Source organism: Halichoerus grypus, chromosome 15 (assembly GCF_964656455.1).
Source record: "Halichoerus grypus chromosome 15, mHalGry1.hap1.1, whole genome shotgun sequence".
Classification (NCBI taxonomy): Eukaryota; Metazoa; Chordata; class Mammalia; order Carnivora; family Phocidae; genus Halichoerus; species Halichoerus grypus.
Window position 1 is genome coordinate 18,578,109 of NC_135726.1, and position 25,438 is coordinate 18,603,546.

Sequence of the window (25,438 nt, forward strand, 5' to 3'; positions counted from 1 at the left end):
CATTTTTCCGGGTTAACGTACAGACGGCACCGAGGCCACCGCTCCCCCTCAAAACCCAGGTCGAGTAGGGCGGTGCAGCATGTCCCACAAGCGACCCCGTCGCCACGCCACGCCACGCCCCCTGCCCGTTCCCCGGAAGTGCTCCTGCGGGAGCGGAAGTGCGCGCCTACAGCGGCCGGCGCGGTTTCGGGATGGTGGGCGGCGGCGGCGGCGGGGTGGGGAGCGGCCTCCTGGAGAACGCTAACCCCCTCATCTACGAGCGCTCTGGGGAGCGACCGGTGACTGCGGGCGAGGAGGACGAGCAGGTTCCAGACAGCATCGACGCGCGCGAGATCTTCGATATCCACCGCTGCCGCGCGCGGGCGGGTTCGCGGGGGCCTGGGAGGGGGCTGAAGTGATGATGTCCAGCAGTGAGTGGCGCTGTATCAGGGCCGGGCGTTCCCGGCGGAGGGTTCTGAGTGGGCTAAGGCACAGAGTCCCTTTTCCTTCACTTGCCACATCTGATTCGCTCCATTAATGACCCGGAGCATCCACTGACACTGGAAGAATTGAACGTAGTAGAGCAAGTCCGGGTTCAGGTGAGTCACTGCCAGCGTCCGTGGGGGGCAGATGGTTCGGAAGAGTCGGAAAAGCTCATCTGCACCAGGAGACTGGCGTTCTGTCAGCTCACGGACTCGTCAGGGGATCCTCGGAAGGGGGGGGGATTGCTGTGCCCATTTCGTGGATAAGGAAACAGGCCCCTAGAGGTTAGACGATTTGCCTGAAGCAACATACTAAGAGGAAGGGAGTGCCTTCTTCTGAGATCTCATTCTTCAACCAGGTGAGCGATCCTGAGAGCACGGTGGCCGTGGCCTTCACACCCACCATTCCACACTGCAGCATGGCCACCCTTATTGGCCTATCCATCAAAGTCAAGCTTCTTCGATCCCTTCCCCAGCGTTTTAAGGTAAATTGGAACTGAGCCCCAGGGGTAGGACAGGGGTGAGCTTCTGCTTCTGAGGAAGACATGGAGAGCGTGAATGTGGACATCAGAGTGAGGCCTGCAAGGATCCCACGTAGTGGTGATGAAACTGGGAGGAGCCTTTCCAATTGAATGGGACAACAAATATAAAGGCCTGCACTGGAAAGTGCAGAAAAGTAGTGAGTGTGGCAGGAAGGGGAGTAGGAAGCTTTAGATAGATTTGGAGCATGGATGGGGCAGAGGCAGGCCTTTAAGTCAACAGTAGCAGCCAGTTCTTTGGGTAGAGATGGAGTGGCTGTGGGTGGGTTTGGGGCATAATGGAAGGTCCAGAGTCCACAGTCACGATTAGGAGGATCAGTGGAAGGTGATGAGTGGGGGGAAGGGGACGAGGGGGTAGATAGGTGATAAGTCCTCACACCCCACCTATCTCCCTCCCAGATGGATGTGCACATTACACCGGGGACCCATGCCTCGGAGCATGCAGGTAAGTGTGGGCTGATGTTGAGGCATTGGCCCTGAGGCTTCCCCCTTGCCATGGTGGTTTGTAGGGCAAGATGGAAGGAGGAGGGCTGGGTGGGTGAGTCCTCAGTGGAGGTGGCAGCCTAGAGTGAAGCTGGCTTAAGTGTCCTATGCTTACCATGTTCTTCCAATCCTGCCCTCTCCCTCTTAAGTACACAGGACCAGGGTGTGTCAGACTTAATAGTACAGGGGGCAGCAGGTGGTTTGGGTAGCTTGGTCGAGGCTTGGGGTCCTGGGAAGGAGGTGACAGGAGGTTGGTGCAAGTGTGTATGTATATATACAAGGGTTAGAAGTGGGGCTGGTTGGCAGGCTGGCCAGAGCCTGGCTTTGATCCTTCTCCATTACTTTCCCATCCAGTGAACAAGCAGCTTGCAGATAAGGAACGGGTAGCAGCCGCCCTAGAGAACACCCACCTGCTGGAGGTTGTGAACCAGTGCCTGTCAGCCCGCTCCTGAGCCTGGCTTCTTGCCCCCAGTCACACGCAGGGCTCATGGCCTTGTTTTCTTGAATCACTGACAATGAGAAACTAACATTTTGCATTTTGTAATAAACCCTTAATTTATATTCATTTCCCAGTGTGTCTCAGAATCTTTCATCTTGGGTCATCCCGGGTTTGGGAGGAGATGGTAATCGTGAGTGCAAGTTCCTGTACAGGCTGGGATGATGAGATACAGTGCATTTTTAAAATTTCTTCCAATGGTTTCATCAGGAAAAGTTGCAAGTATACAAAAAAATTGAGAGTAGTGAACACACTTGTATATCCATCATTTATATTCAACAGTTGTTAACATGTTGCAACATTGGCCTGATTTATGTGTGTATGTATAATATAAATGTATTTGAGAGTAAACTGTAGACACATGAGCCTTCACTTCCTAAGTACTTCATCCTGGTCTCCTAAGAGTAAACCTGTATAACCATAGTACCCTTACCTGGCCAAAAAATGAAAAATTCTCTAACATCATCTAATATCCAATCGTTTATAAATTTCCCCAAAATATCATTCATAGTTGTTGTTTTTTTTCTTTAAATCAGGCTTTGGGGCACCTGGGTGTCTTAGTCAGTTAAGCATTTGACTCTTGGGGCACCTGGGTGGCTCAGTCGTTAAGCGTCTGCCTTTGGCTCAGGTCATGATCCCAGGGTCCTGGGATCGAGCCCCGCTCCCTGCTCGGCAGGAAGCCTGCTTCTCCCTCTCCCACTCCCCCTGCTTGGGTTCCCTCTCTCACTGTGTCTCTGTCAAATAAATAAAACCTAAAAAAAAAAAAAAAAGCATTTGACTCTTGATCTCAGCTCAGGGTCTCAAGCTCGAGCCCTGCATTGGGCTCCATGGCCGGTGTGGAGCCTACTTAAAAAAAAAATCAGGCTCCAGTGATACTTTATGTATTGTATTGGTATCTCTCTTTAGCCTCTTCTGGAACTGTCACCCCACTCCTCATCTTTTGATCTTTTTTGACATTGACTTTTTTGAAATTCAACTCAGATGAGTTGTCCTGAAGTCCTGCAATCCGTGCTTCTTTGTCTGCTACGCTTCTATAAACTAGAAGTTGATTGAGTTCAGGTTTGAGTTTATTAATGAGAACCTGGCCCAAGAATTCCGTATGTATCCTTTAGCATCCACCAGTAGCTGTGCGATGCCTGCTTGTCTCACTGTTGGTGATGCCCGGTCTGGTCCCCTGGTCAGGGCAGTGACAGCCAATTTCTCTGTTCAAAGGACCCTGAAGTGCCCTCTTCACCAGCATCCCCAAAGATGTGTGTCACTTCAGGTGCTGAGGTCTGGGCCCTCTGCCTCCCCCAACCCTGTGCCCAGAGCACAGTCGGTCACCAGCATGGACCATGGGGTTTGGATCTGGGATCAGCCAGTTAGAAACTATAATGCCATGATTCCCGGCCTCAGTTTCTTTCTCTGAGGATAAATAGGAATATTAAGAAGCCTTGCCCTGGCCACTTCTTCCCTGCGAAGGCTCAGGTGTGATTGTGGGCAGAGACTTCCAGAGGCTCTTTGCAGATCTGTTGAGGGTTGCTGACAACATTGAGCCTGTCCTGAGAGTGGGCACTAGCTGAAGGTCAATCCTCCACCCAGCCCTGCGTTGCAGTTGCTACCCTTTATTATCCCTATTTCACAGATGAGGAAATGGGCTTCTGAAATAAATAACTCCCTCCCCAAGACCTCCAGCCAGGGAGTAAAGAGGAACCTGAGCAGTTTGGCACGTACTCCTCAGCTGGCAGGGGGCGCTGTTGCCTGGATGGGAGGGCCTACGCCCCCACTGTCCCCCCACAGCCGCCAGCCTCCAATTCCAGGAAGGAGGGGCTTTGCCACCTAGTGACCAAGATCTGGCTGCCCACGCTTAGAGAGATGAAGTCATCAGCCCACATTCCCCAGTTTCTTCATGTGTAACGTGGGCATAGCTGTGACGATCACTTGGGACTTCTCTGTGGAGATTTAAAATGGATCTGCACCCATTTCAGGTGATCTTCCAGGCGCTGTACCCCCTCTCCAACCTTTCCAGAAAGGCAAGGTGACCAACCAGAGCCCCTTGGGCCCAAGGAGCATTCCCAACCACCTGTATCCAGCTGTGGGCCTCACCATGTGTGTACCTCCGCCCTGCCAACCCCAGTCTGTGTAAGGTGTCTGTGGTGTCTGTGTTCAGCTGGGGGTGGGAGGTCATGGGGGACGTAGGTGTCACTGAGTCATTCAGCTAGCCCTCCCGGCAGCCAGGCCATGGTGGGCAAGGGACATCAAGCTGCTCCTGTCACAGCTGGCATATCAGATAGTCCCCTTGTCAGTCTTGACTCATCTGTGCGTGGCCTCTGGCTGCCTGCAGGGACACCATCTGTGAATCCTGGGCTAGTGCCCAGGGAACTTTCTGGAACTCCAGCTGTTTGTACATGGGTATGAGATCGGGGTGAGGTTTGAGGTCTCTGAAGCCCTCTGTCAGGTGTGTCTGGCTCTGCTATTTCTGGCCTGTGACTTCTCAGGCTTTGGTTACCATGTCTACAAAACTGGAACAACAAATCATAGCTGGAGAGATTGGCCCAGGGATTAGATTACATGTATGAACATGCCCAGCTATGTCAGTTTGTGCTTATTATCATGCCCACAGCACAAGGGCCTGACACACAGTAGGTACTAAGTACAGGTCAGTGAGATGAATGAATGAATTGAGCCGTATTTATTTATTTTTATTTTTTACTTTGTTTGTTAAGTAGGCTCCACGCCCAGTGTGGGGCTCAAACTCAAGACTCCAAGATCAAGAGTCGCATGCTTTACTGACTGAGCCAGCCAGGTGCCCTTGAATGAAATGAGCCTTAGAACAAAGGAACTGGGGCATAGGGGCTGTTGTGTGAGGAGAGCTGGGGATACTGAAACCCAGCCAAGTTCCCTTTGCAACCTTTTGCTACTGGAGCGAGAGGGAAAGGTGTGGGGTCCCACAGAGGGAAGGTGGGTATGGAGGGGAGGGGAAGGGTATCTGCAATGCCCCTCTCCTGGGCAGACCACTGTTTTGGAGAGAATGGAACAGAAGCAGGAAAGAAGAAGCAGGAAGGGGCCACAGATTCACTCAACCTGTCCCGTCCAAACAGGGATGGTAAAAGTGTTCTTACTGAGATATGACTATATGCCAGGGCTGTGGCAACCATTTTACCTCTGCATTTCATGTTTTTTATATCTCACAACAACTCCCATACAGACATTATCCCTGTTCTACACATGAGGAAACTGAGGCTTACCCAAGATAAATGGGCAGAGGTGAAACAGCTAGCAAGTGGCAGAGCTGGGATTTGAAGGCTGGGCTGTCCTAGGTGTGTTCCAGACTCAGTTTGCTCCTTCTGGGTAACCAAGCTCACCCCAAGAGCTGGGAGGACCAGTAGTGGGAGTGAGGATGTCTCAAGGTCATGTCCTGGTCTTGGCTCCTGGGGCCCCTGGCCATACCCCACTTGTGGTGAGTGCGTCTGGCCTGTTGGGGAATGCCTGGGGCCTGACTGGCCCAATGTGGATGCAGTTCGCTTGGCAATGAAGAAACACTGCTGAAGTCAAGAGTTCAGATTACTGGAGGGGAAACCCAGCCCTAATTTCTTGCATGGCTCCTGCTGGGAAGGGTCACAGCTACACCACATACCTACCTTCTGCTGGACATTCGGGGGTTATTTTCACGGGTAAGATCATATCTGAGGTGGGTAGGAGGGCTCACAAACAGCCCGGGGCCAGGATTCCTGATGGGAAGTGGTTTGCTGGCTCTTGAGACGCGTGTCCTGGCAGGAGGCTCCACCCACAACTCCCTCTTGGCCACTGGATCTCATCCAGTAAGCTGGAGCCAGTCTCGGGTTGCCCAGGCCCCCAAGACCCCGGGGCCATGGGAAGGACACAAGCGGCCAGGACACCCCTCAGTCTAGCTGCTGCCTACTTTGAGGACCTCAAGACCAGAGGGTCCTGCATGAACCCCCTCATACTTACCTAGCCAGGCCCTCCTCACTCCAAGGCCCTCTCAGCTGTTGCCAAGGAAACTGATAGAGCGCCAGACAACCCCACCCAGGTCTCCATGGCAACCTACAACAGCCCACCAGGATCTCCATTGGTGATGTCACCTGCGCCCTGAATGGGCGCCCCCACCCTCGCCACACTCATCACAATCAAACGTCAGAGTCTGATAGCAGATCCCTGTCACAAAGTACCTCATAGCCTGCCTGCCCCCAATCCTCACACATCTTAGACATGAACGAAGGAGGGAACAGGTCATTTTATAGCTAGGCACCCTGAGGCTGGGAGAGGAGGCAAGACCCAGGAGCCTGGAGGCAGAGACAGGTCTAGAAACCAAGCTCCCCCATTATATCTCCTCCCCTCTTGCCTTGGCATCCACCCTAGTTCTAAGGAGTGGGTGAGCTCTGGGCAGTGGGGGCACCAAATGGTGGCTCATCCCATCCACCAGCCCCAGCCCTGACCCAAACTGTACTCTACACCTATGCCCCTCCTAGATGGGAGTCTGAACTTCCAGGCACTGCATATGCCCTGAACTACAGGCCCATCGGGGGCTAGAGGGAAGGAGAGAGACGTTGAAGACTCTTACAGCAGCTGGATCCGGCCCTGACTCTGTTCCAGTCCCACCCCTAGCCACTCTTGCTGCCATCTGACACCTGTCTGCCAGGATTTCCCCAGCTTTGAGCAACCTCCAGCCCAGGAGCAGAATGATCGGGAGCGGAAAGGCCAGGAGCAGAAGGGCCAGGGAGGGCCAGGAAGGGCCATGACCAGGTATTTTTAGCAGAGTTTGCTGGCAGCTGTCTGGAGGGTGCTGGGAGGTGAGGCGGTGCTGAGTTCATCCTTTCCCTTCTCGGGGCCTATATTCCCTCCCCCAAAACCAAGCATGCACCCCTACCTGCAATACACTGCCAGAACACCTCCCTTCCTTCACCCCCTCCCCCAGAAAGCTCTCCATATGTCCCCAGAGGCTCCCATGGTGACACTAACCCTCACCCTGAAGGACAGCCTCATCGGGTAGAACCTTCAACTCCCCAGGGCAGGGAGGGGAATAGGGAGGACTTGGCACCAAGGCCAGAAGCCCAGATTTAGGACCCTTCAGTTCTAGCTCATATATGGGCCTGTGGGGAGTGGGTGTCCTGAACAGAGAAGGGTGAAGTCTGTCCAGCCTGTATCCCTCGGCTTGCTTGGGCAACAGGCCAGGGCTGGGGGAGAGCAAAGGGAGAATTCACTGTTAAAGGGCCAGAACTAATTCTTCCCCAGAGAGGAGCTGGCACAGTTGGCTAGTCCGGCTTTCCGCCTTGACCCCACCCAGGATGGTACCCCCAACTCCAAACCCCTCCCCCACACCATTCAACCTAGTCCCCCCTCTCCTGGTCCCTCCTTCCCTGCCTCCCACCGCACGCGCTCAGACCCGGGCTTTGTCTGCCCAGTCGGGTGGGGCGGGGTCTCGGTGGGTGGGCGCGAGGTCCTGGGAGGGGGGCGGGGGATTCCCCCGAGGGGGAGGCGGACCGACACGTCAGCCCCCGCAGCAGCGGGGACGCGGGCGAGCGCGGGGGTGGGGGCGGGGGCGGGCAGGCGCTTAAATAGGCAGCTCTGGAGCCGGGACCCAGAGCGGACTGAGGAGGCGGCGGCTGCGGCAGCGTCGGGTGTCCGAGCCAGGGTCTGCGAGTGGACTGTATCCGGGCCTGGAACCTACTTCGGACCGTGTCCGTGTGCGGTTGGGTGAGTGTCCTGGCGGCGCGGGGTGCGGGTGGTCGCACCGTCCGTCCGGGGTGCGGATGGACGAGTCGGGAGGGTGGCTCACGAGTCTGGGCGCCAGGACCTCCACGGCCGGGAGGGGACTGCGGCAGGTCCTCGGCCCGAGCGTCGGGCCTGACCCCGGCGTCGGGCAGGCGCGCCCGGGGGTCCAGCCTCCCACACGGTCTGCACGGCGGTGACCCTGCCGTCCCCACTCCCGTTCCCCAGACGGCGTCGGGCGCCATGACTCTGAATGGCGGCGGCAGCGGAGCGGGCGGGAGCCGCGGCGGGGCCCGGGAGCGCGAGCGCCGTCGGGGCAGCACACCGTGGGGCCCGGCGCCCCCGCTGCACCGCCGAAGCATGCCGGTGGACGAGCGCGACCTGCAGGCGGCGCTGACTCCGGGAGCTCTGGCAGCGGCCGGGGCCGGGACCGGGGCCCAGGGTGCGACGCTCGACTGGCCCGAGGGCTCCTCCGAGTCGCTCAGCTCAGGGGGCAGCGACTCAGACGACAGCGTTTACAAGGTGCTGCTGCTGGGGGCGCCTGGTGTGGGCAAGAGCGCTCTGGCGCGCATCTTCGGTGGTGTCGAGGATGGGCCTGAAGCAGAGGCCGCAGGTGAGGGGGCTGTGACTGTTCAAGGGAGGGGAGATGCCAGGGCAGGACTGAGGGCTACAGGGCTGGGGACCTGGATTAAAAGCGGCACATACCATGGGATTCTGAAGGCACTTTCAGAATCATGCCTCTACCTACCCATTTCACAGATGGGGAAACTAAGGGAGAAGGGATCTCCAGCCCTTGGTAGGGGAAGAAATGCCCAGAGTAGAAGGCCCAGGCCATACCTGTAGGATGGGGATAGGACATCCCTCTCCCTGCCAGGGCTGGCAGGAACACAGCCAGAGGGAGTTTCTAGGAGAAGAGCCCTAGGTGACCAAGGCTCCCAAAGAATGTGACAGTCACTATTCTAACTCAGGCTACTGTGGTCAGAGCTACCCTGGGGCCCACGCAACAGGAGGGCGGGGAACGCAGGAGTGGCAACCCAGGACATTGTCAGCTTGGGGAAGCGGTGTCTAGGTGAGGGTCAGACACACCACGCCCTGTCCGGCCCGCTTCTCGGCCCTGTCATTTCTTTTGTCACATAGCGGCCATCAGTGGAGGGAAAGGTTAGGGGGGCTCTAGGGTGGAGATGGAGGGTGTGGCCAAAACAGGAAACCTGGCACATGGTGTGGGAGGGTGGCTTTTGGCAGCCAGCAGATCACCTGACTACTAGTCTCCTGCCTAGGGCACACATATGATCGGTCCATCGTGGTGGATGGAGAAGAGGCATCACTCATGGTCTATGACATTTGGGAGCAGGTAGGCTGCAGGCTGAGACCCAGGCCAGGGTGGGAGGGGTGACCTGGGGATAGGGGCCTGCTTAGAGGGGCAGCCTTGTAGCCCGGGCATGAGAACTGTTGGTAGATATGCATGTGTATGTGTTCCCCAGGATAGCAGCCGCTGGCTACCTGGTCACTGCATGGCTATGGGGGATGCGTACGTCATCGTGTACTCAGTGACAGATAAGGGAAGCTTCGAGAAAGCCTCAGAGCTGCGGGTCCAGCTGCGGCGGGCACGGCAGATGGACGACGTGCCCATTATCCTAGTGGGCAACAAGAGCGACCTGGTGCGCTCTCGAGAGGTCTCCTTGGATGGTGAGCAGGGAGTGGGTCGGAAAGGGAGGGACATCCTGGCTGGGCTGTGGTCCATTCAGTCTTGGCTCAGCTCAAGTCCCTGGGGATCATAAGTGGCTAAAAATGTTCAGGAAGAAAACTTGAGGGGGAGAGGGGGGAAAGCTGCTGCCCTCCCACGGGACTCGCAGCGGGCTGAGAGGCCTGGGGGAAGGACCAGATGCTCTGGGGAGGAAGAAGCTGCTGGGCACTGAGCTGGGCCACCTCAGGACCCTCCTCTCCTGTACCCTTTGGCCCTGGCCTGACAGATGAGGAGTGAGGAGAGTGCAGGGAACTGGGCTAGGAGGTCAGAGTGTGGATTCAGGGCCAGGGCCGGTCTCGGCGTGGGCTTGACCCTGGGGAGGATCTGCTCCTCTTCGGCTCAGCATTCTCCTCTGTGGCCCCCAGAACGGAGTCCCTCAGAGGAACCTAGCAGTGACTCGGTGACATCCTCCTCCCAATTTCACTGGTTATTCATTATAACATCAAACCATGAAATACTAAGGTGCCCAACAAAGCTCTCCTTCTCTTGTGTTGACTGCTTCAGCATTTCCATTTAAATATCAGGCTTCCAATTATTTCAATAAATGAGTTTCCTCTTGTAAGCCTTTGTGAGCTCCTTAAAGGTGGGCACATTCTGCCAGTTGGGTGACCCAGCAATGCCTTGGATCCTCTGTACAGGAGCTGGGGTCGGTGTTTCTGGGGACCCCCAGGGCTCCTCCCCTGGTCCCCAGATTCCTGAGTGGTAGCTGCTATGGGGTGGCTAGAGTCTGAGTGGGCTCCTCCCCCCCCCTTTATTTCACTGCCATGTGCCTGTCCCCACCAGAGGGCCGGGCCTGTGCCGTGGTCTTCGACTGCAAGTTTATTGAGACCTCCGCGGCGTTGCACCACAATGTCCAGGCCTTGTTCGAGGGTGTTGTGCGCCAGATACGCCTGCGCAGGGACAGCAAAGAGGCCAACGCACGTCGACAAGCGGGTACCCGGCGGCGAGAGAGTCTTGGCAAGAAGGCAAAGCGTTTCTTGGGCCGCATCGTAGCACGCAACAGCCGCAAGATGGCCTTTCGTGCCAAGTCCAAGTCCTGCCACGATCTCTCTGTGCTCTAGACTCCACAGGCACATACTGCGTTGTGCATACAAATGGGCAGATTGGTGGGCTGGCCCAGCCACCTGCCCTGGGTGCCTCACGGCACACCCCACCTCATGGTCATGGACAGATAGACAGTGCTGCCCGGGCAGCTCCCAGTGGCCATCAAGGGCTGGGCCCTCGGCGATGCATCTACAGGCCAGGGCGTGTCCCCAGCAGCGGCCCGAGCCCAGCCCGTGGGGCAGGCCTGTGTGTGGGGACAGGACTCTAGCTTTCTCCACACTTGGGGTGTGCATGCTCTGGAGGGAGGCTGTTCAGTGCAGTGGTTATTTGTTTACATGCAAATTTTTGTAATAAAGACTATTTCCTGATAGATCAGGGCTGTTGACTTTGTGTTTCCTCCCGATAGGGGGCTGTAAGAGCAGAAAGGGTTCCTGAGGTGGAGGGATGGGGCCTCACTGCCCTACCCTAGTGTGCGGCCTTGACTGTCCTAATATTTGGGCTCCGATCTAGCCAGATGGACCAGAGGGGCAGATGTGGGTCATGGCCTGATTGGAGAGCCAAGCAGCAGGAGGAGACAAAAGCCCCTCCCAGATCTTTCTCTTGCACTGGGGCCTGGCATTGCCCAGCTGATTAAGGGTTCAGCCACCCCACTGTATGTAAGGAAAACTGAGTCTGTCTGAGGGACCACGGCCTGCCCCAAATCTCATGGCCAAACAAAAACACTGGGTCTGACTTCTGGGCTGGTGTCTCCATCCTGCCTCCTCCCGAGGGGCTGGAAAGTTGCTGAGGTGGGGTAGCTGTGGAAGATTTCTGAGACTCCCTGGCTGGGAAAGGAGGAGGCCAGTGTCTGGGGCTGGCTACGGAGCGAGGGCCTCACTGTTGTCTCCTCTGGGAGGGGCCGGGCCAGAGTCTTCCGTGCTCAGCACTGGCTGACATGGTCTTGGCGGGAACCCCTCCCGGAGCCCTCCCTGCCTAGAAGGAGAGGCTTTGTATTTGTGTGGGCATGTGTGTATGTTTGCTGATGGCTGGGGCTGTGCCTGTCTCCCCGCCGCCGACACCAGACACAGGTGACTGCTGGCACTTGCCCTACGGCGTTTGGGGAAGGAGTATCTATCTCCGTTTGGCAATGGCAGACGGGGAACCGAAGAAGTTGAGGTCACACAGGTAGAAGTGGCTGAGTAGGGACTGGTATGTAAGTCTGCCGGTCTCCAGAGCCTGAAAGCAGCCTGTGGCGAGGCCTGGGACAGTTTCTGAGAAGGTTCTGGGCAAGGGTCCATACATCTCCTTCATTGGTTCAATTCGTTTATTCCACAGGCCCCTAGGAGCTCTTGCAACCTGGTTAGAACACTGATTGCAGTTGTTCAATGGCAGAAGGTGTCAGGGCCACTTCTGAATGTGCAGGACCTGTCTTGACTCACCCACATGCCCCCCAGGGCAGTGTTAACTGCTCAAAGCTGCTGCCGCTCCCCACTCCCACCCTGCAACATACTTAGAGGCATGTGGAAGGCATGGTTTTCTCAGAGCAGGTGAACATCCTGAGGCCTGAAGAAGAATCCAGGCCTTCCTGGCCCCGCTACTTATTGGCTGTGTGACCCTGGGCAAGCCACTCAGCATCTCTGTGCCCTAGTATGTGACATGGGGACAGTGCCCCTTCCAAGTGGAGTTGGGGGAATACTGAAGGCATGTGCTTAGAGCAGTGCTGGGTGCATAGTAGGAGCTCAACACATGGGAGATCCCTTCAACAACCCCACAGTGCCCTGCTCCAGGCTGGGGTGCCTGGGGTCCCTGAGTGACCCTGAGGCAGGCGCTGGGCTTGTGGCAGACAAGGCTGGAGGCGCGTGAGGCGTCCCCGCCCATCCTCCAGATATGCGGTGAGAAGGACTCGGGGAAGACCATGGGAAACTCCGAGGACAAGGATGGACTGGCAACAGGATCCCTGACCCTTCCCCCACTCACCCCTGGTCGTGGACTCCCAGGCCCCAGAAGCTTCTCCTGGCTCCACTTGGCTGCCTTCGGTGGGGGAGGGGTCTCTGGCAAGCCCTGTGATTCCCTCAAGGTCACCTGAGCTGGCTCAATCTGCTCTTCCCTCTCAGAGGCACGGGACAGTCCGTTGTCCCAGCCCTGTCCGTGTCAGCAGCCAGTGTGAGCCCTCTGGGAGCCTCAGGGGATCTCACGGGCTTCTGTGCCCCCACCTACTGGTCCCACTGGTGGGTGGTCTGGAGCCACATACCCAGTTCAGGTCATGCTCATTTATCCTTCATGTGCAACCTCTAGCTCCTTGTTTTTGATCCAGTGAGAAGCTGCCAGGGCCAAGTGAGGGCAAGGTCATGACTGGGTCCCTGAGACCTGCCCTGGAGGGGTCCCAGTCTGATGGGAGAGATAGACAATGACAATCTGGTGTCTTTTCTGCCTTGATAGAGGTATAGCACATGGCATGGCATAGAGGGTATTCCCAGAAAAGAATCCTGAACAAGCCTGGGAGCCCAGGGAAGGTTTCCTGGAGAAAGGAATATTTGAGCTGAGTACTGAAGTCTGAGTAGGTGCTCACCAGACAGATGAAGGGAGGGAAGGGCATTCCAGACAAAAGGAACAGAGTGGACCAAGGTAGAGCTGCAGATGCTGGTGCATGGGGGAGAAGTGGGATCGAGTCTGGAACCACAGAAAAAGAAGTAATGTCCAAGCCCAGAGGCCCAAGAAGTCCCCACTGGGCTGTATAGGAACGGGAGAAGTGCCAGGCCAATGATCTCCCCACCTCCCTGGGCTGGCAGTCACGGATGCTGAGCAGCCCCCAGCTTTCCAAAGTCAATGAGTAACTTGGGGGGCTGGGCAGGGCCAGGCCTGCTGCTGTAGGCCCAGTGGTGTTTTCCACTCCTGAGCAAGCATGGCTGGACCGCCTACCTGCTCAAGTGTCCGCCCTGCCCTACCCCACCCCACCCATCCCGGCCTGGCCAGCGCTCCCTGGAGAAAGAGCCCTCTCTCCAGGCAGCTGGACCAAGGGAGCCCGCCTTAGGCACCGGAGGGTGAGGGCCCTGGAGTGGAGGGGTGAGCAGGGCTGAGGCTGGGGTTGGTGGTAGGGGAAGGAAAAACATTGGCCTGTCCAGCCCTTGTTCAGGGAAGAATTCCCAGGAGTGGCTGGAGTGGTTGTCCATGCTCTGCATGCCCAGCTCCATGCTGAGGGCTGGCAAATCCCAAGAGGAGGGCAGGGTTCCTGCCCGAGGGGACTCTGTGTCTGAAGGATGGCAGTGGGTGGAAAAACAGGGCCCAAGACCCTGAACCATGGGTCCTCTGTTCCAGGAGGAATTGTCCTATGGTCAAGTCCTGTGTGACCTTGGTCAGGCCTTGCCCTTCAGGCTTTGCCTACAACATGAGGCGGCTGCAGGAAGGGACCCTCAGGGTCATCAGGGTCTTTCCAGCTTCAGACTTTTGTGATATTTGGGGCTGCTGGGCAATTACCACTTTGGGATCTCTGTACAAGCTGGGGAGGCTATGTCAGCAACGAGCCAGAGGTGTGGAGGTGAAACTCCCATGGAGATCCTTGTGGCGGCAAGAACCGGAGGCAGGATGGCTGGGCCTGGGGGCCGGGGTGGGCCTGGTTGAGGAGCTGGATGCCCTTCAACCCTGCAGGAGGTGGGGAGTCACAGGCTCCTCTAAGGGGAGGAAGAGGAGGCCAGTCTGTCGTGAGGTCCCTCTGGCTACTGGTATGGAATAGACCGAGGCAGGGGACAAGGATGGGAGTGGGTGGAGGGCAATGTCCAAGTGGGTGAGATGGGGAGGGGCAGCTCTGAGAGTATAGAAGGACAGGGGACAGGAGGAGGCTTGACTGCCTTTCCCATAGTGACAGGTAGCAGAGGTCCCACTGAAGAAGGCACAGTTGCACCCTGTGGGGCCTGGGGAAGCCATGGCTTGGGCTGAGTGGGGATGAAGGGAGGGATACTCTCTAGGAGGAGAGCAGTGGGAGGGAACCCTTGCCCGCTGATCTGGCTGGATCCTTCCTGCCACGTCCCTCAGGCCCGTCCTGACCATGGTCCCTGTCTGGCTGTTGCTGTTTTGCCTCTCTGTAGCCCAGGTGAGCTGGGCCCCACTCGTCCCCTTCGGATCCCGGCCTTGGGGGTTGGCGCCCTTCTCTCCCATTCCACCTGGACCAGCCGCACTGACCATGGAAGGGACTAGCTGTGGGAGGGTGTGCAGAGCTGGCTATAGACCTCCTGTGGGATCAGGAGGTCAAAGGCCAGAAGGTGGATGGGCTAAGGTATGGCCAGGCCCATGGAAGGGGCAGAAATTCCCCATCCTGGTCAGGCACCCATGACAGGAAGGCAAAGCCTGGAGACAAGGTGAGAGTCCTCCCCCCAGGTTTTCCCCGAGGTCCAGCCTGCAGAACTGTATGTGGAAGTCCCAGAAAACTATGGTGGAAATTTCCCCTTGTACCTGATCAAGGTGAGCCTAAGAGCTGCGTGGGCTGCCCTCCCCCCAGGTCCCACTTCCCCCACCTCCAGCATTTCTCTCTCTTTCTTGCTCTGCCTTTCTTTCAATCCTGCTTCCTGGACAGTATGTGATATAGTGTGAGTGACTAACAAAATTTCAATTCCAGAAGAAAGTAGAGTTTTAATAAACTATTGGTGGTGGGGTTTTGGGCTTTAGAAAGGAGGGCGGGGAGTACTGGGGAGCATCAAGTACAGGGGAAAGAGCTCTGGCTTTGAATGTTGGTCCTGTGATTTACTGGCTGTGTGACTTCAGGCAAGTGCTAGCCCTCTCTGAGCCTCAGTTTCCCCACATATAAAATGGGGCCATTGGGTGGAGGGGCATCCCCCAGGGGTAGCTCCCACTGCCTTTACCTCTGCTCTCCCTCACAGCTGCCACTGCCCCCTGAGGAGACTGAGGGCGAGATTGTGCTGTCGGGGACCCCAAGCGTGGCAGCTGAGGGCCCCTTTGCTGTGGATCCAGAGTCTGGCTTCTTGCTGGTGACCAGGGCCCTGGACCGAGAAGAACAAGCGGAGTACCGGCTACAGGTATGACTGGGCCCGATGTCGGGGAGAATGGTGAAGGTGGGCCAGGGTGCTGACGAGCCTTCCCTGCCAGGTCACCCTGGAGACTGAGGATGGACGTGTCTTGTGGGGCCCGCAGCCTGTGCTTGTGCATGTGAAGGATGAGAATGACCAGGTGCCCCACTTCTCTCAGTCCATCTACAGAGTTCAGCTGAGCCAGGGCACCAGGCCCGGTGAGTGCCCAGGGCCACCAGCGAGCGACAGGTCAGGTGGGCCCTGAGGAGAGAACAGAGAGTAAAGGGATGGCTGACCATCAGCATAAGGACAGGGCAGCCAGGGTCCAAGCTGCCCCCTCCCACTTCTGTCCCATCTCGTTCTCCCCACCCCACTGAGAGTCCTCCAGTCCCATCCACTCTTGGCCTCAGTTTGCTCTCCTGCAAACTGAGTACTGAGTCCCCTCAGTACTCCCTGTCCTCCTTTCTAATCTGTGGCTCACCTCCAGCGTCCCGATATGATGACGGATATGGAAGGAAGTACCAGGGAGAGATGGAGGAGGCATGGGAAATTCTCCCCACCCCCTGCACCCCTTAAGGTTTGCCCTCTCCACACGCCAGGCATCCCCTTCCTATTCCTTGAGGCTTTGGACGAGGATGAGCCAGGCACAGCCAACTCAGATCTCCGATTCTACGTCCTGAACCAGGCCCCAGCCCAGCCTTCCCCAGACATGTTCCAGCTGGAGCCTCGGCTGGGGGCTCTGGCCCTCAGCCCTGAGGGTGAGCCTAAGCTGGGTGTGATGAGGGGAGAGGGTCAGGGAAAGCTGGGGAAGGCGGCATGTGAGCTGTAATCGTAGGATGGGTTGAAGTTTGAGAGATGAAGAAGAAAGAGTATTCTAGGTGGAGAGTGGCAAGGCAAAAGGCTTGAACCATTCATGGAGAGAAAAAATGGTATGAACGGAATAGCCTCAGCCCTACACTCTGGACACCCAAGCCTAAGGGTCAAGGCTAGGAGAGACCTGAGGGGTTGTAGCCTAGGATGTTGCTGGGACACCTTTGGACTGATTGTTAGGGAGAGCTGGACCTGGGAGTTCAGACCAGAGGCACAGGATGGAGATGGAAAGCAAAGCTAACCATACACCTACCAGCCAGTCACCCATTCACCCATCTACCACCCAACCCCATACGCAGCCCATCTATTCAAATACCTACCCAAACTAACCCATCCACACACCCAACTCCCCATCCATTTACCCAGTCAACCATCCATTCATCCAGCTGGTCATCTACTCATCTCCCCATCCACCCATGGACCACTCCCCTCATCCTAGTCATCCAGTCCATCAGCCATTCATTGTGTGGATAGCTATAGAAATGACTTTGCAAACTTTCAAGTCCTGCTTGGGTCTCACTCTGGTGCTAAAAGCACTTCTTGCCCTTGGGCCCAGAGGGCATCCTAAACACCTGCCATATGCTTGGCTTTGTGTTTGTTACCTCGCTGAGAAGGATGCCCTGGACTCCTGCCAGCTGACCACCCTGCCCCTTCTAGGAAGCACCAGCCTAGACCAGGCTGAAGAAGGATCCTACCAGCTGTTGGTACAGGTCAAGGACATGGGTGACCAGGCTTCAGGCCACCAGGCCACAGCCACTGTAGATGTCTCCATAGTAGAGAACACCTGGGTGCCCCTAGATCCTGTCCACCTGGCAGAGAATCTCAAAGTTCCATACCCACACCACATGGCCCAGGTAAGTGAGTGGCTGTCAGTGGTTGAAGTAGTCCCGTGGCTGGTACAGCTGGGACTGAGTCTCAAGATTTGGGGGTGGGTGGGTCTGAGGCCCAACTTGACCCCTGCTCCTCCCCTACCTACGTTCCTCCCTCTACTGTCCCCATCAGTTCCCATCATGGAGTACAGTGTCCAAGGCCCTGGGACCAGGCCATAGCCCCTCACCTGCTCTCCTCTGCCCAGCGTGGCTCTGGGCCCTGACCTGCCCCTGCCCCAGGCTTCCCTAGGAAGAACAGCTGCCACCTCCCTGCTGCCATGGGGATTGTCACCCGGGCTTGGAATGTCTCAGACCTCCTCGAGGAATGCCCTGGGGGCAGGCCCAGCCCAAGAGGGCAGAGAATAACACAACCTGGTCATTCAGGCACTTTGGCCAGGGACCAGACTTGGACCAGGGCCACCAGGGACTTGCTACAACAACAAGTGTCCCAAACCAAAGGACCCTACCTGGGCTGCAGGGAGGAGAGCAACTTGCCTGAGGTCCCACAGCAGCAGGGACCCAGGCTCCCCACCCAGGAAGAGTTGAGGCAGAAGAGCTGACATGGGCTACTCCTGGCCCTCATCCCAGGGTGCCCTCATTCTGTGTCCCACTGCCAGGTACGCTGGAGTGGGGGAGATATACATTATCACCTGGAGAGCCAGCCCCCTGGACCCTTTGATGTGGATGCAGAGGGGAAACTCTACGTGACCCAGGAGCTGGACCGAGAAGCCCAGGCTGAGGTGAGGTGAGGGGGAAGCCAGGAGGGCAGACTGAGGGGTGCCTGGTCACGGTCTGGTTGGCTTCTGGGGGTGTCGCATCCCCCACAGGCACTGAGGCAGTGGAAGAGCACCCAGAAGAGCTGGAACTGGCCACCAGAAGGGAACGCAGACCTGGGCCAGGCTGGAACTGCCCTTGGCCTTCATCTGAAGCCCCCCACTGCCCACTTCAGTACGTGCTCCAGGTGCAGGCTCGGAATACCCACGGTGAGGACTACACAGAACCTCTGGAGCTGCGTGTGGTAGTGATGGACGAGAACGACAACGCGCCTGTCTGCCCCCTACGTGACTCCCCAATCAGCATTCCTGAGCTCAGCCCCCCAGGTGGGCTATGGGCCTTGTTAGGGGATGCGGGAGGGTTGAAGTCCTTATGACCCATCCCATTTTGCTCTTCTCTGAGATGGGCCCCTCCTCCACACGAGCTCAGGTTCGGTCCGGCACAGAAGAGGAATGGGTGCAGGGAGGCCTCCAGACTGGCCTGTGGTCCCACCCAGGTGGGTGCTGTCTTCACAGGCACCAAGGTGACTAGGCTGTTGGCAGAGGACATGGATGCCCCTGGTTCTCCCAATTCCCACATTGTGTATCAGCTGTTGAGCCCTGAGCCTGAGGAGGGAGCAGACGGAAGAGCCTTCGAGCTGGACTTCACCTCAGGCAGTGTGACGCTGGGGGATGCCCCCCTCCGAGCTGGCCAGAACATCCTGCTTCAGGTGATGGCTGCTGACCGAGGAGGAGCTGAGGGCGGTAAGTGCCCGGCGGTGACCCGGGCTCTCTCCCTCTCTGGTCCTTTCCTGGTCTCTCCAACACGCCCTGTCCTGCCTCAGGCCTCAGCAGCACATGTGAGGTTGCTGTCACAATCACAGACGTCAATGACCATGCCCCCGAGTTCACCGTCTCCCAGGTAAGCAGGAACAGGGGAGGAGATCTTGGGAAGCACTGATGAGGGGCTCATGGCCTGTCCCCATCTCTCCAGATTGAGCCTGTAAGCCTCCCTGAGAACGCAGAGCCAGGGACTCTGGTGGCCACACTCATGGCCACCGATGCTGACCTTGAGCCTGCCTTCCGCCTCATGGACTTTGCCATTGAGGCGGGGGATGTGGAGGGGACCTTCGGCCTCGATTGGGAACCAGACTCCAGTCATGTCCAACTCCGACTCCTCAAGGTAAGGGGCTGGGGAAGGGGCACACATATACCCACGTGCATGCACCAGGGTGCCATCCCCTGGTCCAAACAGTGACCCAGACCCCATTGGTTCTAGAACCTCAGCTATGAGGCAGCTTCAAGCCACAAGTTGGTGGTAGTGGTTCGGAGCGTGACAGAATTGGTGGGGCCAGGCCCAGGCCCTGGAGCCACAGCCACAGTGACTGTGCTGGTGGAAAAGCTGGTGCCACCCCCCAAGTTGGACCAGGAGAGCTACGAGGCCAGCATTCCAGTCAGCACCCCAGCTGGCTCCCTCCTGCTGACTGTCCAACCCTCAGACCCCGGAAGCAGTCCCCTCAGGTGAGCCAGACGCCCAGCCCTTAGCTGCACTGGACCTCCTCTGCTCCCCAGGGATGACCCCCAGGGCCTCAGAGGGGACTCACATTATCTATGTTCTGGAATGTTCCTCAAACCATGGCTAATGCCAAGGTTGTGACTTGTGGGTGGGTCAGAGCTAGACGAGTTGGATAGGGCATGGAGAGGAGAGTTAGGACTCCATGCAAGTTCAGATGCTGCCTCCCATGCGGTCCTAATGGGCCCTCCCCCATCCCTCACCCAGACTGCAGCACAAGGGCTCTTCCCTGGCCCCATCCTGTCCCTTTATGGGGTGACCTGAGACTAGTGGAGTTGAGTCAGCCCCCCCGGGCTCTGATATACCCCCCCACAGTATCCGTGATTCAAGCCCTGTCCCTCAACAAGTCCCTAAAGCTGGGGAGAGAAACTGGCCACCCCGAGTCACAGAGAGGATGTGGAACTTGAGCAGGTCACACGGCCCTGGGGGGGTCTCTGAGTAAGACCCCATATATGGTCCCAGTGCCTCCCTGCCCCCTCCCCCCGTCTTCTTTGGGCCTCAGGTTCTCCCTGGTCAATGACTCAGAGGGCTGGCTGTGCATCAAGGAGGCCTCTGGGGAGGTGCACACAGCCCGGCCCCTGCAAGGCGCCCAGCCTGGGGACATGTACACAGTGCTCGTGGAGGCCCAGTATGAAGGTATGGCCGGGCGGTGGTGGGGCCTCTGGGAGGGAGAGTAAGCCTCGGGCAGACAGAGAGATGGGCAGGGCTGAGCTTCCTTCCCAGGGTCCTTCCTGGCATCCACCCTGCCCCAGGCAGGAAAGGGGGATGAGGGCCGGGGCCAATGTCGGTCTCTGGGACGCCTGGCGTCTGCTTCCCCTCTCAGACCACGCTCCTCACTGGACACTTAAAATCCTCCAGCCCTGCCCCTTGGCCCTGGAGGGCCTCTCAGGTGTTGGCTTCAGACATAGGCTAGGAGCAGAGGCTGCGGGGCCAGGCAGGTGGAAGGAGTACCTGGGGCTGTGTCTATGGCAGGCGAGGCAGGACGGGAGCCTGAGTGGGACACTGAAGCCAGGTATGGAGGACTCTGAATGCCACATTGACCGGATGAAAAGCTGGCCCCGGGGTGGGTATGTCGGGGAGGCGGGTCTCAGCTCTGGGCTGGACTGTCCTGTGGTGCACGACAGACCCAGCAGAAGTGAGCGCCCCCAAATCAGGGCATCTCCACATTGTCGGGCCCTGATACCAGTGGGTGGGGAGGGGGCGGGGCAGTGAGGGCAAGCCTGGCATCCGGAAAGGCACAGAAAGGTCTGGCAGCCGCTTGGATAGTGAAGGGGGCAAGTGCACTGTGAGCAAGAGACAGGTGTGAGGATGCTGCTGGGGATGGGGAGGAGGGGTGGAGTAGAGCAGGTGTGGCAGAGACTCAGCAGGGTGAGATCTCGACCTGGGGCTAGCTCAGCACTTCCTCTGCAGATGAGCCGGCACTGAGCACCTCTGCAACCCTCGTGATCCACTTTCTGAAGGCCCCGGCTGCCTGGGCCCCCACCCTGCACCCCGTACCCGCCCGACACCTCTGCACACCCCGCCAGGACCATGGCGTGGTTATCAGTGGACCCGGCGAGGACCCTGGCCTGGCCGGGGGCCATGGCCCCTACAGCTTTGCCCTGGGCCCCAACCCTACGGTACAGCGGGATTGGCACCTCCAGGCTCTCAACGGTGTGTGGTGGGGAAATGCGGGACACTGTGGCCAAGGCGGGAGGCGGTGGGGCTCTCGGAAGTGAGATGGGGCTGGGCCTCGGGTCTGTCCAGGCTAGGGGCTCTGGTCACTGCTCACGGTCCCACAGGTTCCCATGCCTACCTCACCCTGGCCCTGCACTGGGTGGAGCCACGTGAGCACGCAGTGCCCGTAGTCGTCAGCCACAATGCCCGGACGTGGCAGCTCCAGATCCGAGGTAAGGCCAGGGCGCTGTGTGCCTGCAGTTCCCCGGGGAGCCGCTGCCATGCAGGGGGAGGGGCTGGGGACACGCGCCTGCGGGTCACGGGGGCTACAGATGCGCGTGCGTGCCTGCGCATGCGTGGCCAGGCACACAGATGCCTGCGCTCAGAGGCACGCACAGAGAGGAGTGCCGCACACACATAAATACACGTGTGCCCCAATGTGTGTATTAGCCGGCTGCGCTGGAGCCTCCCAGCGGCTCGAGAGCCCTCCCCCACCGCCTGCACCTTCCTCCCCTGCCCCCTGTTCCCCCAGTGATTGTGTGTCGCTGCAACGTGGAGGGGCAGTGCATGCGCAAGGTGGGCCGCATGAAGGGCATGCCCACGAAGCTGTCGGCAGTGGGCATCCTCGTGGGCACCTTGATGGCGATAGGTAATGGATGTTGGGCTCTTGAGTGGGGGAGGGTGAAGGATGGTTGGAGTGATAGTCTCCAGGTGCACAGTGCCCTATCCCACGGTGTTCCCCAGGGCTGGAGAAGGAACCCCACAACTCTCCTAGTCATCATGCTCCTGCTTGGTACTATCCTACTCGTCATCATCATCACTGATGACAGTATTTACTGTTACATTATTATACGTTGACTGTGTAATATAGGACTGTCACATTGAATCCCCCCCACAACCTTGTGAGGTAGACTGTGGCATCTCCCCATTTTCCAGATGAGATCCCTGAGGCTCAGAGAGGTTAAGTGACTTGTCTAAGGTCACACAGCCAGAATGTGGCAGAGCCCAGGTCTTTCCAGCCTAATCCCTTTAGTCCAAGCCTCCCTCTTTATCCCCTTGATTTCTTTGGCCCTCTAGATTTTTCCCTGGCTGTTTTTTGTTGTTGTTGTTAGTTCTAGCACAATGCTACCATGTGCCTTTTTGTCAGAGTCCATGGGAATAGCTCACTGTTTCCCAGATGACTAGCATTGAACCGTTCCCCAGAGAAGGGGGCTTTGGAGGCTGGGGTGTTCTGGACAGCTGCAGGCCCAACAGTCAGGCTTCTTCTGGCCCCAGGACCACAGTCATACTCACCCGGCGTTGCGGATGCTGTCTAGGAAACCTTGTTTCCTTATTAAATCAATACCAGTAGCAGGGTGGTGGACAAGTCCCATGGCTCCTTCTGAGAGCTGATCCATCCCTCTTGGGCCCCTCAGGCATCTTCCTCATCCTCATCTTCACTCACTTGACCCTGGCGAGGAAGAAGGACCTAAATCAGCCAGTGGACAGCATGCCCCTGAAGGCGGCGGTTTGAATGGTCCAGGCAGCCCCAGCTGGGAGCTTGGCCTCTACCTCCATCTGAGTCCCCTGGGAGAGGGCCTAGCACTGCCGATCGCCGGGAGCTAGGACAGAGTAGGAGCCCCCTCACCTGCCCTCGGGTGGAGTCAACATCACCAGACAAGTCCGTAGAGCCTGAACACTGACTTTATGGGCTGCCATGGGAGTGCTCCAAATGGGGCCACGTTTGTCCACCAATAAAGCCTCAGAGAGCAGGGCGTGGGCTGTGCCCGCACCTCAGAGTCCTGTGCGTGTGTGCGTTACCCATGTCCTCCTTCATTCCTTTCCCATCTCCTGTGTGCAGAAAGGGCCTAGGGGCTTGAGGGACAAGCCTGGGTCCCCTACGAGGAGGGACATGGGGGCATCACGTCGGTTCTTGCTGAGAACTTGAGGTTGGAGCAGGATGGGTCATTTCTATGGGCATTTGGAGACCACGGCTGCAGACCCTGGATGGGTCCACTCTGACTAGGTGACGGTTGAGGAGGGTGTCCTTTCGAGTGCATTCTGATTTCCAGGACATTTTTGCTAGGGGAGGGCACCTGTGAGTCTATGTCCTGTGCTTACATGCGCACCACTGCTCTATCTGGAGTCACCTGCACATGGCTGAGCAGAGGTCCCTTAGTCTTAAGAGGGGTCTGCACAGGAATCGTGAGGGTCTAATAGGGCTGGAACAGGACAGGTGAGGTTGGGGATGGGTCCCTTTGCCCTAGCATAGGCCCTAGCACACCTCCAGGTTTCATATACAGGATGGTGAGCGCGTGGGGGGTGGGGTCTACAGAAAGTCAGAGAAGGGGAATCACTCAGACAGACAGGAACCCCCGTGGCTCACCCTGGAGCTGCCCCTGCCCCGAGTGAACCCCTTCCCCTGACCCAAGATTAAGCCATGGCCCTGGTGCCCTGCTGAGCCCTGACCACACCTCCAGGCCGACCTCCAATCCCTGACCCTTGACTGACCCCAGACGCATGCTGATCCTCCATGCACCCATCCCAACCGTCTCTAGGGAGCCAGGGTGGGACTTGCTGTCCCAGGCACCTTGAGCTGATGATGGTAAATCACGGGGAAGGGAGAAAAACAACCTCTGTGGGGCCCAGGCCCTATTTTTAGGAGATAATCTCTCCGCTCCTGGCAGATTCTGTGGGATGGGGGCCAAGCTCAACCAAGAGAGATGGGGTGGGCATCCTGGCTGGCCTGAAGAGTCTGAGAGACTCACAGAGGATCCCCAGCCCCGGGCTGAACTCTGAGGCCAGTCCCGCCATCCTGGGCCCAGCACACACACACACACACACACACACACACACACAAACGTGAGGTTCTGTGGACTACTGCAGTCCAAGCAGAGCTTCCTGTCCCTCTCCCAAGATCCTCTACTCAGCCTGCATCCACTTAGAAATCTCCAGGGTGCAAAGCTCTTCAAAGGTGGCATCTCATCTAATCTTCCCACCAACCTGTGAGGGCAGGATTACTGGCCCCGTTTGCCAGTGAGTTTCTTGAAGTTCAGAGAGGTTAAGGGCTGCAGCTGAGAGTCTTGGAAGCAGACAAGGTGGGACTGTCTGGCCAAGGTTAGAATTACTTCTCCCCAAGTGTCCACAGCCTTCAGCGGCCTCGGCTCCCATGAGATCCCTGAGAAGGGCCTTAGATCGTCAGGCCAGCTCCTTCTTGTAAAATTGGGAAAGTGAATCACGAAGAGGTGAAGGGACCTTCCCAAGTCCAGCCATCCGGTGGGATGTAGCACCTGAGCTGGGACCCTGGCATCACCCCACTCTCTGGGTCTTTATTCTGGATGGATGGATAGGTAGATGGGTAGGTGGGTGGATGAGTGAATGAGTGGATGGGAGGGCAGGTTGGTGGATTGTAAATGGGTAAATGGGTGGATAGGTGGATGGGTTGGTAAGCAGATTGGTGGGGTACCAACAAAGGAAAGAGTGGATGATGACAGGGCAAATTAAGGCACCTGCCCCAGTTTGAGGGCTTTTTTTCTTTGGCCTCCAGGCCCCAGGCCCCAGGCCACCCTCTGATGGTGTCAGTTCTGGCGCTGACCCTAAGGTACATAATCCCCAGGGACACAGGCTTACTTTCCCTGAGTCTGTGGACATAAGCCTCTCCATGATCCGCAGCCTATTCTATAGAGGAAAGTGAGGGTCAGAGAGGGGGCATGGCTCCTCCTGGGTCCCAGAGGGAGAGAAACGCAGAGACAGCACTGGTTTGTGGACCTGGCCATGGCTCAGTGAGTGCTAGTAGAGATTACACCGAGGAGGCAGGCCTCATTCTGCAGGCTGGGCCTAGCTGCTAAGGCAAGGTGAGGAATAACTGGTGGCTCAGTGTGGATCCATGCTCTGCCTCATCTTTGCGGTGTGTTCCCAGATGAATCACTTCACCTCTCTGAGCCTTGGTTTACTTGTTAATAAAATGGGCCTCACTAAAGTGGAGTTGTTGAGAGGACTACATGAGATGATCCCCACAAAATGTGTTTAGCACAGCTCTGGGCACACAGCGGGAGTTGAGTACACGTGGCTTTCCCGGGTGCACAGACTGGGGGGGTACCCACTGCAGACGCCTATAGCCACCTACTCCCACATTCCCCAGGGGCCCCATGAGGCCCAGGTGTTCGGGAGGGAGTATGAAGGGGAGCCCCAACTCTAGCCCCCACATGGCCCTGTTGGGTGACCCTGGGCAAGACACCCCCTCTGGCCTTGGCTCCTTGCCAGCTC

At 57.6% G+C, this 25,438-nt stretch overlaps 3 protein-coding genes across 4 annotated transcripts; all 3 read left to right on the forward strand.

The window, feature by feature from the left end:
* Positions 1-150: 150 nt before the first annotated feature.
* On the forward strand, positions 151-2,048 carry CIAO2B (cytosolic iron-sulfur assembly component 2B). The gene is made up of 5 exons (XM_036115148.2): positions 151-339; positions 499-578; positions 821-946; positions 1,400-1,445; positions 1,838-2,048. Exons 1-5 carry the CDS (start codon positions 192-194, stop codon positions 1,933-1,935), a joined length of 498 nt encoding a protein of 165 aa, XP_035971041.1. The 5' UTR covers positions 151-191; the 3' UTR covers positions 1,936-2,048.
* A 5,481-nt stretch (positions 2,049-7,529) lies between these two features.
* On the forward strand, positions 7,530-10,846 carry RRAD (RRAD, Ras related glycolysis inhibitor and calcium channel regulator). Of its 2 annotated transcripts, none has more exons than XM_036115155.2 (5): positions 7,530-7,673; positions 7,917-8,301; positions 8,966-9,039; positions 9,170-9,374; positions 10,216-10,846. In XM_036115155.2, exons 2-5 carry the CDS (start codon positions 7,932-7,934, stop codon positions 10,491-10,493), a joined length of 927 nt encoding a protein of 308 aa, XP_035971048.1. In that variant the 5' UTR covers positions 7,530-7,673; positions 7,917-7,931; the 3' UTR covers positions 10,494-10,846. The 2 variants fall into 2 exon arrangements, with proteins under 2 accessions (XP_035971048.1, XP_077919482.1); XM_078063356.1 differs by lacking the exon at positions 10,216-10,846 and adding an exon at positions 9,798-10,006.
* Positions 10,847-14,632: 3,786 nt separating this feature from the next.
* CDH16 (cadherin 16) lies at positions 14,633-22,963 on the forward strand. The gene is made up of 17 exons (XM_078063538.1): positions 14,633-14,656; positions 14,827-14,910; positions 15,327-15,482; positions 15,553-15,691; positions 16,073-16,231; positions 17,001-17,197; positions 17,830-17,952; positions 18,162-18,312; positions 18,502-18,729; positions 18,810-18,886; positions 18,959-19,147; positions 19,244-19,485; positions 20,040-20,173; positions 20,948-21,190; positions 21,319-21,426; positions 21,726-21,842; positions 22,609-22,963. The coding sequence occupies exons 1-17, from the start codon at positions 14,633-14,635 to the stop codon at positions 22,704-22,706; spliced, it is 2,469 nt and encodes an 822-aa protein (XP_077919664.1). The 3' UTR covers positions 22,707-22,963.
* Positions 22,964-25,438: the final 2,475 nt, after the last annotated feature.

Bases quoted from the DNA above. Each gene is read 5' to 3' on its own strand.
- CIAO2B (XM_036115148.2), top strand. From the start codon at position 192: ATGGTGGGCGGCGGCGGCGGCGGGGTGGGGAGCGGCCTCCTGGAGAAC. The intron at 579-820 runs GTGAGTCACTGC...TTCTTCAACCAG, and splicing joins TAGAGCAAGTCCGGGTTCAG to GTGAGCGATCCTGAGAGCAC. The intron at 1,446-1,837 runs GTAAGTGTGGGC...TTTCCCATCCAG, and splicing joins CCATGCCTCGGAGCATGCAG to TGAACAAGCAGCTTGCAGAT.
- RRAD (XM_036115155.2), top strand. From the start codon at position 7,932: ATGACTCTGAATGGCGGCGGCAGCGGAGCGGGCGGGAGCCGCGGCGGG. The intron at 8,302-8,965 runs GTGAGGGGGCTG...TCTCCTGCCTAG, and splicing joins GCCTGAAGCAGAGGCCGCAG to GGCACACATATGATCGGTCC. The intron at 9,040-9,169 runs GTAGGCTGCAGG...TGTGTTCCCCAG, and splicing joins TCTATGACATTTGGGAGCAG to GATAGCAGCCGCTGGCTACC.
- CDH16 (XM_078063538.1), top strand. From the start codon at position 14,633: ATGGAAGGGACTAGCTGTGGGAGG. The intron at 18,887-18,958 runs GTAAGCAGGAAC...CCATCTCTCCAG, and splicing joins CCGAGTTCACCGTCTCCCAG to ATTGAGCCTGTAAGCCTCCC. The intron at 21,427-21,725 runs GTAAGGCCAGGG...CTGTTCCCCCAG, and splicing joins GTGGCAGCTCCAGATCCGAG to TGATTGTGTGTCGCTGCAAC.